Below are 15,916 nucleotides of genomic sequence, written 5' to 3' on the forward strand. Positions count from 1 at the left end.
GATATAACGCGGGTCATCTTATGTTTCCCGCCGTCGTCCTAAATACCGCCCGGTAGTTGACTATCACTTTGCCAGACAGCAAAATAGCGAATTGAATCTCTTCAGTTATCATATAGTATGCTGTAAATCTTACATATGTTTGGTTTTTGTTACCACATCTGATAAGCATTAAATATGTATTTTCTTATGTTATTTGATGTTTTTTAGAGACCTTTAAATTTTGTTCCAGAAAGGTAGTGGGCCTTTAAGCATCAAAACAAACTTTTAAAGCATCAGAGTTTTCTCTGGGAAAGTACTGCATACCAAATTAATTCCGCATGTGATTTAATTTTGCGTATTTTGCTGGTGATAAGAAATTGCGAAAAGAAATTGCCCCAAAATTGTTTCAAGTACAGGTGAACGTGAAGTAATATCCAGGAAGTCTATATCATGAAATCAAATTTCATGGAAGTCCTTACTGCATCTAGAATACTTAAAAAAAAATCTAAAGTTCCAAACTATGGGGAGATAATCTTGTTAAGAACTGAGAAAGTCTTATCAACAGCTAAGGGTCTGGTGGCCAGTCTAATAGACATTAAAAGACGAAATTAAGTCACTGTGAAAATCAGTTGGTTTATAGCACAAGTAAAAGGAAATGTAAAGTTTGGTCTAAAATCCATTAATTTGTTTTTCTGACTGATCAAACTTTTTGATTTGGCAATCCTCTTTTATACAGATGCATTATGCACCAAAGTAGCCAAATCTGTGATAAACTTATATTTGATATATTATATAGATATTAATTTTATTTATAGCGCTCGTTATGAAGTATGACCAAATAAGCTAAAACTAATTATGATTTTATTTATCATTAATACATTGTATTTTCCAGGTTGTATAAGAATGACACAAAGTGTTGTGAATTGAAAGAATTGTTTAATCATCAAGGTAATTAATTATTGAATTTACATCTTAAAATGTGTGTTTATCTCAGGTAACTGTTATAACATTCAAGTGACATATTATTATCAACTTTAACAATATTGATTGCTTTGGTGCTAAAAAAGTAGTTTGCCTGCCATTCTTCCACAAGTCCTTTACTTTGTGTAGTGAGTTTGAGGTCTACATACACTAGACCAGGTACTGGTCTGAAGTTGACAAATTGGTGTTTCAGATTCCTGCTTTCCTCCTGCATCTAATCCTGACTCATTATAAATTGGTCAATCAATTTTATCTTTGCATGTTTTTTTGCACTTCGGACAGGGAAATCTCACATGATACCCAGCGCTAGATTTTTCTGTCTTGTCCGATCTGTCTGGTACCTTTGCATTAACATTATGCACATGTGACTTCATATTCTCAAATCGGTGATGTCAATAATCAATATCATTAGAAATACATGCATTCGGTCATTTACCATGCATTATTTGGTTATTTTTTTTTAATTATTAAAACAGTATGTACCGATTGATCATCATGTTTCTTTGATATAACCGGACTATAGTTTTATGTGGAATGACTGAATTTGAAGGGCAGATAAAATGGTTATTCGGCTTTGAACCAGGAGGCCAAGATGGGATAATTTTATACTCTAAATGTGTATATAACTAACGCCTCGGTTGGGATTATGTTACAAAATCTTAGCCCTCAACTGAGATAACCTGATCTTGATCACTTGAAATTATGGAAAAACCCTGTATAAATTTATCACAGTTCTATAAATAAATTCGCCTAACTCTTTGAAAGCGAGGCTGCATGAAAATTTCAACACTGACATAGACAACCGTGATGAAGTTTTAGGATTCCTATAATAGAAATTAATTTCTTTGCATACAGGGCAATTTTGAAGAGAAACTTTATTTTTCTATTTTATATATACCATTTTTACTGACTTTAGTCTTCCTTTGCCCGACTATTCACTTTGATATGCAATTTGCAAAACATTGCCAAAAACCAGAAATAGAAATGAGTCATTCAAATTACTTTATTTAAAGGCTCACTACCTTTCTGAAACGGTTTTTGATTTTTTAAAACAAGAATGTGAAACGAGATTGATAATTTTGTAGAGTCACAAAAGTTATTAACGTAATGTTAATGCTACACTATTATCATTTCCTAAACAATTTATTTAAAAATTAATGAAATGTTTATTTTCTTAATGCGGGTTGTATCATGTTTCCCATCATCTTCCTAAATACCACGTGTTAGTTGATTATCACTGCACCAGACGGCAAACAGCAAAATGAATCTTCATTGTTTACATAGATTATACAGGAAAATTACCATTTGTTTGGTGTTGTAACCATCAATAAGCCATCAATATAAATTTCTTTTTATTATGATTGTTTTTAAGAAATTTTTATTTTTTGTTTCGGAAAAGTAGTGGGCATTTAAAGGACTCTTATTAGTTTTAGATCAGATTTTAATGGGAGGAAATATTAGTTTTTAGATCAGATTTTAATGGGAGGAAATATTAGTTTTTAGATCAGATTTTAATGGGAGTAACAGATTTCCAATGTTTATTTTTAAAGAGCGTGTCATTTTTCAAGGACAAAAGGGCAGTTACTATCAGTGGTAATGGCTGTAGATATCAAATAGCTAGTAGTCATGTGGGACCAATGGATTGTGTAACATTATCAAAGGCATACTATTTTGTGTAAAGGAAATAGTGATTTTACAGAACAGAACTAATTTTTATGTAACTTTAACATGATAACTAAGGCTGGGTTTATCACATCCACATAGGTAAACTTTCAATCTGTTTCGATATTTACTTCAATTCCAGAATTCAAATCTACTTTGTAATTTTAGAATTCACATCAGTTTTGAGGAGATTAAGCACTGTGCAATTAATTCCAAATAATGACTAGGGTGTACATGTTTCATGAATATATAGTCTGTTTCCTCGTATAGTTGACCGATCGCCAGGTGTTACATAGCCATGCCTCGTGCTCACAAGCGCACGTGTTTCTATTCAATGTTGGAGCAAACATCGTAGCACACACAATACAAAATGCAAAGTCACGTGCGGTTTGATTGACAGCTGGCGATCCGTCAATTATAAAGCAAACTTCAGTAGAAGATTAAAGGTCATGGTTTCTTGTTAAAACGTTTTTGAAACATGAAATGATTACTTTCGAGGTCAACCTTCAAGGCCATGTTTTTTTTTTTAACAAATGATTATTTTAATTATGTTTTTGGATGACAACATAAAAGAAGATATGAATGTTTTGAAGTAGACCTATTCTACATTTTAGATGTAATATGTACACTAACTTTTCTCTGGTATGAATATACTAGTCAAGTTTTCTCATATGATGTTTCTCTTATATTTTGTGTAATAAAATGATCAAATTAACCATTGATTGAGCTTAATTTCATTATTTTAGTTCAAAGCCTCTTTATCTCTTTACCATATTCTGGAGGACTTGGATTGTTGGTCTTAAACTTCATAAAAATAAGAAATATATTTTCCTACCTAAGTATATTGCAACCAAGGTTTACAAAAGTTACAAGACATTAACTTATGTATATTCAGTCTTTTCATATAACACAGAGTTGTCTGCCCTTGCGGGTAGTTATTGATTGTGTTTGTGAGTGTATCTTATTTTTCAGAAAAAAATAATGTGAATTTTGATTCCAAAATAATAATATCCCAATCGATATCTTTTCACATGGAAGATAACTCTAAAAGATGGATAATGTTTACAAAGGGTCTTGGATCGTTTTCGATATTATATGGTTAGACTGGTTGGAGCTCTAGTTGTTTGTTCATGAATTAAAGACGGATCTGATGATTTTATATTGTTTTCAGACGAGCTATGACAATGCCCTCACAGGCCTGTATCAAACACTGCAGGTCCCTCAGGATTTATACTTGAAATAATGACTTTAACAAAAGGTTGAACTGGTTGTTCCAAATAAACAAATACGGCCCTGGTTTCCCATGGTTTTCACTTTTCTTATTAGAGTTACTTCCCTTGGAAGATTTCCATTTGTCCACATCTCTTATAGATAATGTTACAAATGGTAGTTTGGACAATTCACTTTCTGATGAAGGACTAAAAAGAACAAACACTGGAGGGTTTTTTATAAATATATTTTAATTATTAGCTAAATTAAGATGTAAATACAGTCCTAACTCGTAAGGCGAAACATCACAGAAAGTTTGAGCTTATCACAGAGCATTGGAATAGGGTTGTCAGGACAACAACATAGATTAGGCCAAAGTACATCTACATAATACTTATCACTATTAATGCTGATGAGAATTATGAATTATCACAAAGAAGTAAAATTGAAATGAAAAAAAATCTAAATAACAAAGAATAAATAAAATTATTTTTCTCTGTATACTTGAAATATTTATTCCAGTTACATGCTTATTAAGATATCACAATAATTGTATTGACTATTGCTAACTGCATGCATTAACTTTATATAACTTCTATTTAATTATAAATGTAAATCGTATAACAAGCATGTACATATAGGGTAATGTGGATTTCTAGCAGATATCCTTTATTGTATTGGTAACTACATTGGGTATACCCATCAACATAAAAGAGACAGAAGATAAAAACTAAGACACTGAATACTAATACTGTTATCATCGACAAGTCAGATACCATCTCTGCTCATATGTATGTCTTTGGTAAGAAAAGCATGGACGAAATATTAAAAGCAATATTGGCACAAAGGTTAGCCTTCACCCAAGTTATCAATAGCAGCACTAAGATTTAACAACAGAATAAATTATCAATTACATGTTGTAACCCATTCATCCCTTAAGACACATTTAGACTCTTCTTAATCAAATAATAGACCAGTCCATTATGAAATCTTGAGGGTAAATGAGTTACAAAAATAGTGTAATACCTAAATATCAATTTCATTGTCTCAGAACAAAAAAAGTGAAGGAAAAAAATACCTTGTGAAATGCCAAGAATTTAAGGATTCTATACTAACAAATCAAGAAAATTGAGACGGAGATCATGGCCAAGTGGCACAGATTTACCAACAATTTCATCACTAGCCCTCTAGGTTACAAGTCAGAAAACAAGGAGTGACATTTGTTGTAGGTAAAATGATTTTCTCTAGGTATTAATAGTAATAGAGAAGGTAAAAGCAATATTTGATTCAACTATAGCCAACATATACCATGTGGCTTTAATAATGCTGAATGCTTGTACTGGCAATGTACCTCTTCAGCTTATGAGTTCAGTAAGTTTACTTTCCATCATAGTTCAGTTGTACTTGGTGTACTTGGACATAATCTCACTTCATGTAAGCTAATTCATCAATACCAAACATTTTGTATGTTTTCCATAAAGAATAAATTTTTAAATACAATGTATAATATTAGACAGAAAAATATCACAGAAACATATTCACGTTGACAAATAAATATACAAAGGCTCCCAAACATTGAAGTACATTATACAATACAAATATGTATCCCTAATGTGTATTGCGCATTGAACCACTATCTATCAAATAAATAAATCTGTATTATCTAACAAACAAAAATAATAATAATAATGTAGATGATGCTGTAAACCAAATTTTCTTTCACATGCGATTAACTTTCACAATTTTCATCATAAGGTATTTCGCAAAAGTTTATATCAATGAAATGTTATTAACTAATATCATACTTTAAAAAGATATTTCTAATCAGTTATTATGTACGCAAAAATTAAAAAAATGAAACTGAAATCGCACAATTTAGTAGCCACCAAAGAAAGTTTGTATACAGATATAGCAAACAATAAATCTGTCTTTACATCAACATTCATACAGACATCTAAACAATCAAAATATATCATACAGCATTTTCTTTCAGATAGAATTCAAATTAAGTCACTGGAATGTAACAGAGTTGCTGCATTATAAAAAGTTTGATGACATAATTATTAATTAAATTTTAATTGTAAATGTGTTAATGAATTAGACACATGTGATCCTATCATACTTCAGTTATAATGGATACTTCAGAGTTTACTATCTCTGTAAGACTAAAAGTCATTAATGAATTAAAAACGATTGATGTGAAAATCAGAGTAATCTCCCTTTGAAGATTTTATCACTGATTTGTTATGAAATACAATTTTTTTTCAACAACAATAATCAGTTACCGTATCAGTAAAATTAGTTCCCATTCACCAAAATAAGACCTTATGAGAATGATCGTTATCTACCTTGTTTTATTCATTTAATATGTGATGAAAATGAGTTATCTACCCCTTTATACTTTATTCATTTTATAGATAAGTTATCTCCCCTTTTATAAGTAAACTTTAACCACTGACGAGTCTGTTATTTTAATCATCAATCTATACAATTATGAGAAATATTTCCCTCTTTAAATAAAAGTCATTTGGTTCAACCTAGAGTTATCAGCCCCTGCCTCAATCTACAACAACGGCTTCTTTGAATGTCACACTGATGCCATGGTTACTGCTATTGGTAGGATAATGATCGTACCCAGGTCCGCCTGTTGAAAATAAATGGTCTTGGTAACCGTTGTCCCCAAAATCTGTACATACTGGGCCAATACCTTTCACTGTTGGTCCGAAATTGTCAGCCTCGTTTGTAGTATCGTCTTTGTTTGTTTGTCGACCGTTCTGTTGTTGTCTAGTAAATTTAGATGATGGTGTCTTTTTCCGTCTTCCATGTGGTGATGGACTAGTAAATCTGTTTTGAATAGCCTGAGCAGTGACAGTTTTTTGAGAGCGTTTTGGAGGATATTCCTGTGTATATGTTGTATAACGTCCCGGCACATGGTACCAGGCTGAGCGATGATGATACTCCTTCTTTATTTCTCGTGGCGTTGTTGGTGGGCCGAGAAGACTGCTGACATCACTGTTTGGGCCATAGGTTATAGATCGAGTGTTGCCAGGGGTGATTGCATGTGGGCTCATTACACTTCGACTCCGCATACTACTGTGTGTAGTACGAGACATTCGACTAGCACTTGTTATGTACGAACTACCACTTTTAGCACTGCCGCTCCGAACATTTGTCTTGCTGTTTTGGGGCTGGCGAGGAGACAATGACCTTGAACTTCCTGCACTGCCATATCTATTATACAGACGAACAGGTGCCATATCAGGACTATCAGGAACATCAAAAGTCGTCACCTGTTTCCCGACCGACCTGGCCAGTGTGGCACGATCCATACCACCTATATCATCAGCAAAACTATCAATCTGTTGATCTGCAATACGAGTCGCCAAAACCTTCCCAGAATCCTCTTCCTCTTCCTGTGTTGGATTGAGATTAATCTCAACTTTCCTCACGTTCTCATCAGGAGAAGAGTTTGTACTTTTTGGAGAAGAGGTTCGTAGGCGTCTGTCTACCGTTCCTCTGTGTAATAGTCGGGGCCGCTCTGACTCCAACATGAGTTTCTCCGATGCACTTAAAAAACTAAGACTACTGTGTCGACTCATCTGACTATAAGACATGTCATTCTTCCCGCTATCGGGACGTGAGTTTGAATATGTAGAACTTCCTCCCTTGCTTAATGAACGGGATTTGGCCCTTCTCTCAAAGTTGATAATGTCTTTTTCCCGCCACGACATGTTGCTGTATGGGCGTTCGACTGATCTGACATCAGTAGGTTTGGCTGGACCAAATTCATAACGTCCCATCTTGAGCGTGACCTCCAGCTTACTGAGATAGGAGCGCACGGCCCTAGTGTCAATGTGATCCCCACCTACAACATTTCAAGGTCAAATGAAAGGCATTAGTTATCAGCTCTTAATGAAATATAAATAATAGTTTTTACGTTAGAGGCCACGTTATATTGTGGAATCAAATGACAAGCCTCCAGTCTCTTCACTTGTACTACGAGTACATAATCCAATGAATTACATATCACATGGCAAAAAGTGAACAATTCTGGCCGCAAGATTATAAAACGATTACAGTCTTAAGTTTTTGCTGCTTATAGCCAATGGAAAATTACGTAACCTTTTGTAATGTCATCTTACTCATCTGTGACTGGCTAAGTCGAAACTTAGAACAGAATAGTGAGTGTTAGAAATGAGCCAGTTACATGATCCTGGGCCCTGGTTATAGCATAGATGTTTTACCTTCCAGAGGACGTACAGTATGTAGGTCTCTTCTGAGAATTATAGAATGACATCATAAATCTATGGATGTGCTAGGAATTAAACCGGGCTAATAGAGGCTATTAGTTATCATATGATTTTACAAATGGATCCATTATCCGAACACATGACAAATCACTCGCATTCTGTAACTGTCTAAGCAAGCTAGCATAATATCATCCAATAAACTCGTAGAAAAACAGATTTTTTTTGTGTTAAAAAATGATCCCCATATCTAAACCAAATCTGACCCTTCTGTTGTAGTATTGGTTACTATATATCTATAGTCAAACTTCCCTTAGTTACCACCTCTGTATAAAGACCACCTGTTTAATAAGACCCTTTTCTCAGGGTCCTAAATGGTCAATTTCATCACAATTTGACCTGTGTTTATTGACTACTTCGCTATAAAGACCATTTTTTATTTGTCACTGGAGTAGTCTTTATAGAAAGGTTTGACTGTAGATATGTTGTTCATTATGCCCACTCTCACAGTGTAAAAGCATATGGTGTTCCATGATATGAAATATGTGAAACAAACTACTTCTTCTAAAAATAATAAGATGTCCGTGCTTGTTGGAATGAAGTGTAGTATAACTGTACATGTATTTGATATGAGCACTTCGTTCAGGCTCATTAAATTGGCAACAATTAAGCCAATATTGTGAAACCCATTTTAAGGTAATGTCTTTTTTTTAATTGCAGTCTTAGACATGTATCTTATTTGCTTTTTTTATCAAATTTTTGTCTGAAAAATTTCAAGCAATACTTCCTCTATACCTAGCACTCAAAAAATTACCCATACATTTAACAGACACATTCCTGAAGACTTTAAATGACAATTATACTAAAAAGATTTTAAATCTATAATAGCTCATCTATGAGGTGTAAATAAGTGTTAATTGGTCCTAAAATCTTTAAATTGTTGGATGGCCTTAAAACCATACAAAGCAAACTTTGATTTTAAACTCTGATATAGTCAATACTAATTTTACTGTCTATAGTTACAAGTTAAAGGCACACTAACTTTCCAAACAAAACTTAAAAGTTGATGAAATTGTTACAATTTCAGAATATCTAATTGATAGCCTCTAAGATGAAGTCAAGGTACCAAATAAAGTGAGATTTTGTTGTGCTGTGTACAACTTCCTGGTAAATGATTTAAGCTTGTTTCACTATTTTGCCGTAGTTCAAAGTCAGAGTCAACTACAACATGGTATTTATGATGATACCAAGAAAGATAAGACGACCAACATTATAGGAATTGATATTTATAAATACATATGCATACATGTATTTCAAATTTTTTAGTGAGAACAATGATAAATATAGTATTACCAAATATGCTAATAACTTTTGGTATACTATGAAATTACCAAATTCAATTTACATTTTCATTTTTCATTTTTAAAATTAAAAGAAAAGGTATGCATATTTAACAGGTATGAATGATTTAGTGTATTGCTCAAATAACACTGATCTCTATAATACACATCACAACGCTTAAGTCACTCAATACAAAGACTAGAGACGTGCAGAATATACATAATAAAGGCATATCAAATGTCCAATTGAATACTCAAATTAATTATAATCATAATCAAAACCAGCTAGTTTATTCAGAACAACCTTGCATTGAGACCAAAGGTCTTCCAGTAGATTATTGGGATCAAATTTCAAAGTAGGAGTTTGAGAATAACTTTCAGTTATAATATCTCCTGCCAATAGTATAACCATTTCAGGTTTTATATACGGTAGCCATTATCAGAACAGTCACCATAAGTCTTTGAAATAACACTCATCTACTGAATGGTATGTGTAGGTGAAACCATATACGAGAGTAAAATCTGTGATAGAAGTTCATCACAGCTGAGAAAATGTTTGTCCATTCTGAGTGACAGAACTCAGAGAGAGAAAAATTGTTCTAAAAACCAGTTACCCATAGTAAATTGAAACATAATTTTGATATACACATAGTATATATATAACATGAAATATTTCTTATTGAGAAATGTTCATTATTGTTGTAGGTGCTACTGAACCATAAATATAAAAACAAAGAAATTACTTAGATATATTATTGAAAGGATAGTGACATCCCAAATATTTCTACCCGCAAACTAATTTGAACATTCAAAACACAAAAAACAGTATCCACAAATATTTCATAGTTGTTAAGTTTTAACATGAATACTTGCTAGTGGTTAAAATTTCAATAGATAAATTTATTAAACAAAATTAAATTCTGGTGTGATGAACAATGTAATTAAAATGTGTTTATTGAGATGGTGAACATCGTAGTCGCAACTTTAAAACTTTAACTTTTAACCATTTATGTAAATATAACTAAATATCTATATAAGCCGAGGCTTTCCAATGATGTTGGACTGATGAGATACTGATGAGAGATCCTTTATAAATTGCCTGATATGTTGATAATTTTAATTAGTATTTAATAATTTTGTTACCTGGCATGGTGAAGATGTTCTCAGGTACACTAGGTAAGTATTTACAGGTAATCCAGGCGGTAGACATTGTGGTCACTTTTAACTATTGTTACACCTATACAACAGGTATTCAGTACATAGTTTTTAGTCTAGATACACAGTTGCCCTAAACTGCACTCAGACGTCCCTTACAAGGCCGATTTGTTCAACTGCCATACTGTGGTAACACAGACTTATATAATCTACAGGTAGATAAGCTCATTAAGGTAATCAATGGTCAAAAAATACAAATCTGGTCCGCGCGTGTGACAAGCTTTCCTTTAAAGTCCCTACACAGCGAATGGTAACTGTCAAACAAACTCGACAGCTTTTGATTGATGTATGAAGTCCGAACAGTTGATAACGCTGGACAAACGGGGTATAAATCAGATAACTTTCGGTTGAATTTAAAAGTCTCCTAAAATGTAAGTCTCAGTTTTAGACAAATTACTGCAGCAGGAGTAATTAAATCCTACATCAACTTTTTATCTGAGGATCCTACACAATAGTCCGAGCCTTAGATACGGTACTGGAGCAGGATCACTATATCCTATACATCTATTATATCCTACAATATATATAGGATGACTAAATCCTACATCAACTATATCCTAGGATAGCCTACTACACGACAGTCCGAGCCTTAGATACGGTACTGGAGCAGAATCACTATATCCTATACATCTATTATATCCTACAATATACCGGTATATAGGATGACTAAATCCTACATCAACTATATCCTAGGATAGCCTACTACACGACAGTCCGAGCCTTAGATACGGTACTGGAGCAGAATCACTATATCCTATACATCTATTATATCCTACAATATATATAGGATGACTAAATCCTACATCAACTATATCCTAGGATAGCCTACTACACGACAGTCCGAGCCTTAGATACGGTACTGGAGCAGAATCATCTCTGTCCTCATGAATAATCAAGTAATGTTCAATATCAGCACTGTAACAATGTATGGAAGTTAATGGAGCTTAAAATTGAAAATATGGAGAACAGTAGACTCTGAAGCCTACAGTACTTGTCCTGTTAATGTTAAAACTAATGTACAGAACACTATACACTCCGGCCAAACAAATGATATTTCACGTTCCAATTTTTTTTGTTCAGTCTTCAGGTAATGGATTGGTATATTTTATATGTCCCTGTTGAACAATGTACTGAACAGATGTATATACACTATTAATTGACCCTCCAAAATGGAATGATTTAATTGATTTTATTCCAAAAGGTTCAATAGCGGTCTTTAGGAGTGGATTCACCTGTAAAGATGATCTAGACACCTAGACATTATTGGGATCCTCTACAACTTTATACCAGTTAGACAGGTGCCAAATTCAGACTAAAAAGTCAACGTAGATTTGGACCTAGATTAGGCCAAGTCTGCGATACGTCTCTTCACAGGTGTATATCCAATACAAATGTTGATACAAATATCCAAGTGTTTTCAGGAATACACTTTGCCACCAAAAGGCCACCTCTAAACAGCTTCACAACCAGAGAACAATTAAATAAGGTGAAAAATCCCGAGCAAAAACTCAAACTAGATTCACACTAATAAATTCAACTTCGTCACTTTGATGAATGCAATATAGGTCATAAAATTCTGTGATTTGTATTAGAATGGCTCTCCAAAACTTTAAATTGCACCACTTAAATGTTCGTAGCTAGACTCATTCAGAAATTACAATTCTTCAAAGTCGATAAAACTCCAAATATGGCCCCTCCGGAGGATCCTTTAGAGTTTGTTGAAGTTGATCATTTTAGTCGGCTGAGTATATATCAGGACTGTCATACCAATCACATGTAGGGGTCCTTTTAACAGGTGTTGTTAATCATACATTAGTCCTTGGCTACTTAACAACTCAGTTTAAAATCCTTAACAGCTCAAAATACAGGGCTGTATTGAGACTCGTAGGTACGTTAGATAAGTAAATTATGATATGAGTATCGAAGACAAGTGGTCTACGGCGATTCAGTACCATATTCCCTGGTCGGTGTTAGGCCCTTAACTAAGAAACCGTATATCGGTGCGGTGTGTATATATCTCTCCACTCATTAATACCCTATACACAGGACTTTGTCCGACACGTTTATATGTATATAATCTCAACACAAATAAGCAGATTACAATTCTGTACACAACTAAAACGATTCCTTGTTTGACTTACACTTTGGTTTTCTAACATGTATATTTTGCTGAATATCTTTCAGAGCTTTCAATAGGAAATTTACCTGACTACGGCACATGTTATTTTTTCACTTTGAGGTGGAGTGGGGCATGGCCGGGGGTGGGAGGTGATCTGATGTTTAACATGCTCAAGGTCAGTACATATTGATTTACCTATTATTTTACTCAATGACCTATTTTAAGACATCCAATGCCATTTAAAGACATGTCTACCAGGTAGTTTTTGGGGTGGAGGGAAGTCAGAGTATTAGGAGTCAAGCCACCAACCTACTGTCGGTGCCATGCAACCACACACATGGGTTTCAAACAGGCAAACCAGAGGTGGAGATGTTAGTGGTAGAATGTCAGACACCTTTGACATCTGGGTTGTAGTCAGTTCGGCTTTATAAGTCAAGTATAGGTAATATATCATATATTAAATTTAGTATGTGTTGTATTGATGAAAACTGACCATTTAGATGGTTACTGTCCAGTCAAATTGATGAACAAAATTCTACCTAGTTAGGGAAGTTAGAGGAGTTGAAGAGAAACATTTATGGGGGCAACATTATTTGTTGAAAACCTCATTTTCTGAATAGTAAATTTTAAGAATTTTTCAGCATTGTACTTCTATAAAGCATATGCTAGCATTCATGAATACAGTATGCAATATCATTCTGTATAAATTAAGATAAATATGAAGTACTGTACAGATGCAATATGTGGAGTCAAAGTTGTACAAGATATATTGGATTACCTCATAGATAAAAATATCATCCCAATTAAGTGTACCGTAGGCTTAAATATCTTTCTCAGATATCCTGGCACATTTATTTGAGATCTTTCATTTTTTCCATTCAGTACTTTTTGTCTTTTTTTTTTCATCAGAAATGAAATTAAGGTAATAACATATCAATATTTTGTTCATATGAAGATCATGACATGAGGACATTATAATTTAAGGGAAAATTTGAATGAAAGGTACTTCTCATACCAGTCAAACACACCCTTTTACTTAGTAAATAATTTGTATTGAATCAGGTGAACAGTAACATGTACAATACACATCCTGAACATTCAGGTGAACAGTAACATGTACAATACACATCCTGAACATTCAAAGCAATTAAAGGTTTAATTATATATTTCAATAAATGTCATAGAAATTATAAATTCTATACCTATAGAAAAATCACCCCAAATCTACACAGAATTTTTCTCATCAACAATAGAGGATTGTGTTGGATCTTATTACATCTATATTAGCTATTGAATTTTCCTAATCCTAACTTCGAAATTTAATGTAACCACATAATTATTTCAATTCAAATATGAGAAAGTTGTGACATTTGTACATGTATGAGATTTATTTTCTTTATGAAATGGTTATCTAAAAGGTTATATTTTCTATACTATTAGTATATATGTGCATGTATAGCCACCATCAGCCATTTCAACTCAGGTTTGTAAATTACTGCTTTATGCCAAAACATATATTCAGTATAGATATTTATTACTTGTTACCAACAGAAAATGAAATTTGACGTACTGGAATTCAACTCTTATGACCCACCAGACCGATACTTTTGTTTGCTGCTAAACTTAATTGATTTGATTAACTACCACCTTTAGATCTTATCAGTCTCAATAAAACTTGTTTCATATTAGAAATGTGATGATAAGCTACTAACGCTGCACTAAACATCATTTCGTTGAGTTGCATTGTAATTATCTCCCCTTTTTCTTCTGTAGTTGCCTAATGTCTCTTCAGAATTAATCAAGTGTAATCAATGAATTCTCAGCAGAAAAAAATCACAAGACACTAATTAAGAAAAGATGATTTATGCAAAGAACTTGTTATTGCTAGAAAGTCACTTTTAAAGTAAATAACATGCAAAAATATTTTAAATATGTAATTCAAACTAAAATCAAATAATGATACGACGAGTCTTAAATATGGATCATAGTTCGGTCTGAAAAACTATCTAAAAGAGGGCAAAAGAAAAAAAAAAGAAATCTTTGACATTATCTAAAATTACCTGTAAATCTGTTTACTTGTTAACAGTGATAAAAAATGACATAATGTGATGAAAAAAACCCAAATTATTACATTCATGCTTTTAATTTCATTGAAAAAAAGTATACATGTACCATGTTTTCCCTAATGAGGGCGCCGGGCGCGGGTAAATGGCCAAGGGGGGGCCGTTATTTGAGACCATTTTTAGATGTTTTTTCTGAAACAGACTAAAGTCATCTTGCTTTTAGTTTCGTATTTTTCTGAAACTTACTATAACCAACTTACATTTTGAAATCAAGTAAGTATTGACACAATTATGAAGAAATGTATGCACCAGAAGTATTAAACATTGGTTTAATATGTCTGTTTTACGGAATATTTTGGCATTTCATGCTAGCCTGTTTGTTTACCATGCGTACACAAAATGGTGAACGTGCTTTTCGATCGCTACTTTCGTTTTGTGGCAGATGGGAATTATCAACAAGAGCACACAATAAAATGCATAGAAATGATAAAATTCCTGTTATTTAGGAACCTTTATCATAGATATACAGTAAGTATTCATAAAACCTCTATAGACATCACTAAAATGTTGTTGCCAGTTAGTCTTCATCCATACACGTGTGTGGGGCATTTATTTAAGTGACATGTTTTATTTGAACATGGCGTTCTCGCTGTTTCTATGTGTAAACACTTGGCAAAGATGTCCTAAGTTGTGTCCTAAGTTGTCCAATGCAATAGATTTAGTGCTTATACAAGCTGATCGGATATCTGTTAAGCATCAGATTGATGTGAAACAGTATTTTTTTAGCGTCTGCAAAGACAAATCGTCATAATCTGGCACAAAAATTGTATGAAATTAGTTTATTTTTTTCAGCAAAAAACATGGGGGCGCCCTTATTAGAGGAGACGCTTTTAAAAGGGAAAATACGGTATATAATTTTTTTTTTTTTTTTTTAAATTTTCACTCCATTTGGACTCGCATATTTTATATATATATATAAAAAGACAAAATTTGATCTACTCTAAGCTGTCCTTCAGGATGTATACATATTGACCATGAGCTCATGTCTGATTTATTTGTTCTATGTAAGAGATATCAAAAATGTTCACATTGTAAAACCTA

General features: G+C 33.1%; 1 protein-coding gene and 1 long non-coding RNA gene across 5 annotated transcripts in view; one reads left to right on the forward strand and one right to left on the reverse strand.

Annotated features, from left to right (window-relative positions):
- Nucleotides 1–9: 9 nt before the first annotated feature.
- LOC138336880 (uncharacterized) lies at nt 10–3,342 on the forward strand. Its single transcript, XR_011210483.1, has 2 exons — nt 10–2,386; nt 2,422–3,342. It is a non-coding gene; the product is annotated as an uncharacterized lncRNA (long non-coding RNA).
- Nucleotides 3,343–4,054: 712 nt separating this feature from the next.
- LOC138336877 (tetratricopeptide repeat protein 41-like) overlaps nt 4,055–15,916 on the reverse strand; it is a 46,561-nt gene continuing 34,699 nt past the window's right edge. For all 4 annotated transcript variants that reach the window (XM_069286484.1, XM_069286485.1, XM_069286482.1 and 1 more), the window contains one exon: nt 4,055–7,696. In XM_069286484.1, coding sequence (XP_069142585.1) covers nt 6,390–7,696 — 1,307 coding nt within the window. In that variant the 3' untranslated portion in view covers nt 4,055–6,389. The remainder of the gene's footprint in view (nt 7,697–15,916) is intronic.

This window comes from Argopecten irradians, chromosome 12 (assembly GCF_041381155.1).
Source record: "Argopecten irradians isolate NY chromosome 12, Ai_NY, whole genome shotgun sequence".
Lineage (NCBI taxonomy): Eukaryota > Metazoa > Mollusca > Bivalvia > Pectinida > Pectinidae > Argopecten > Argopecten irradians.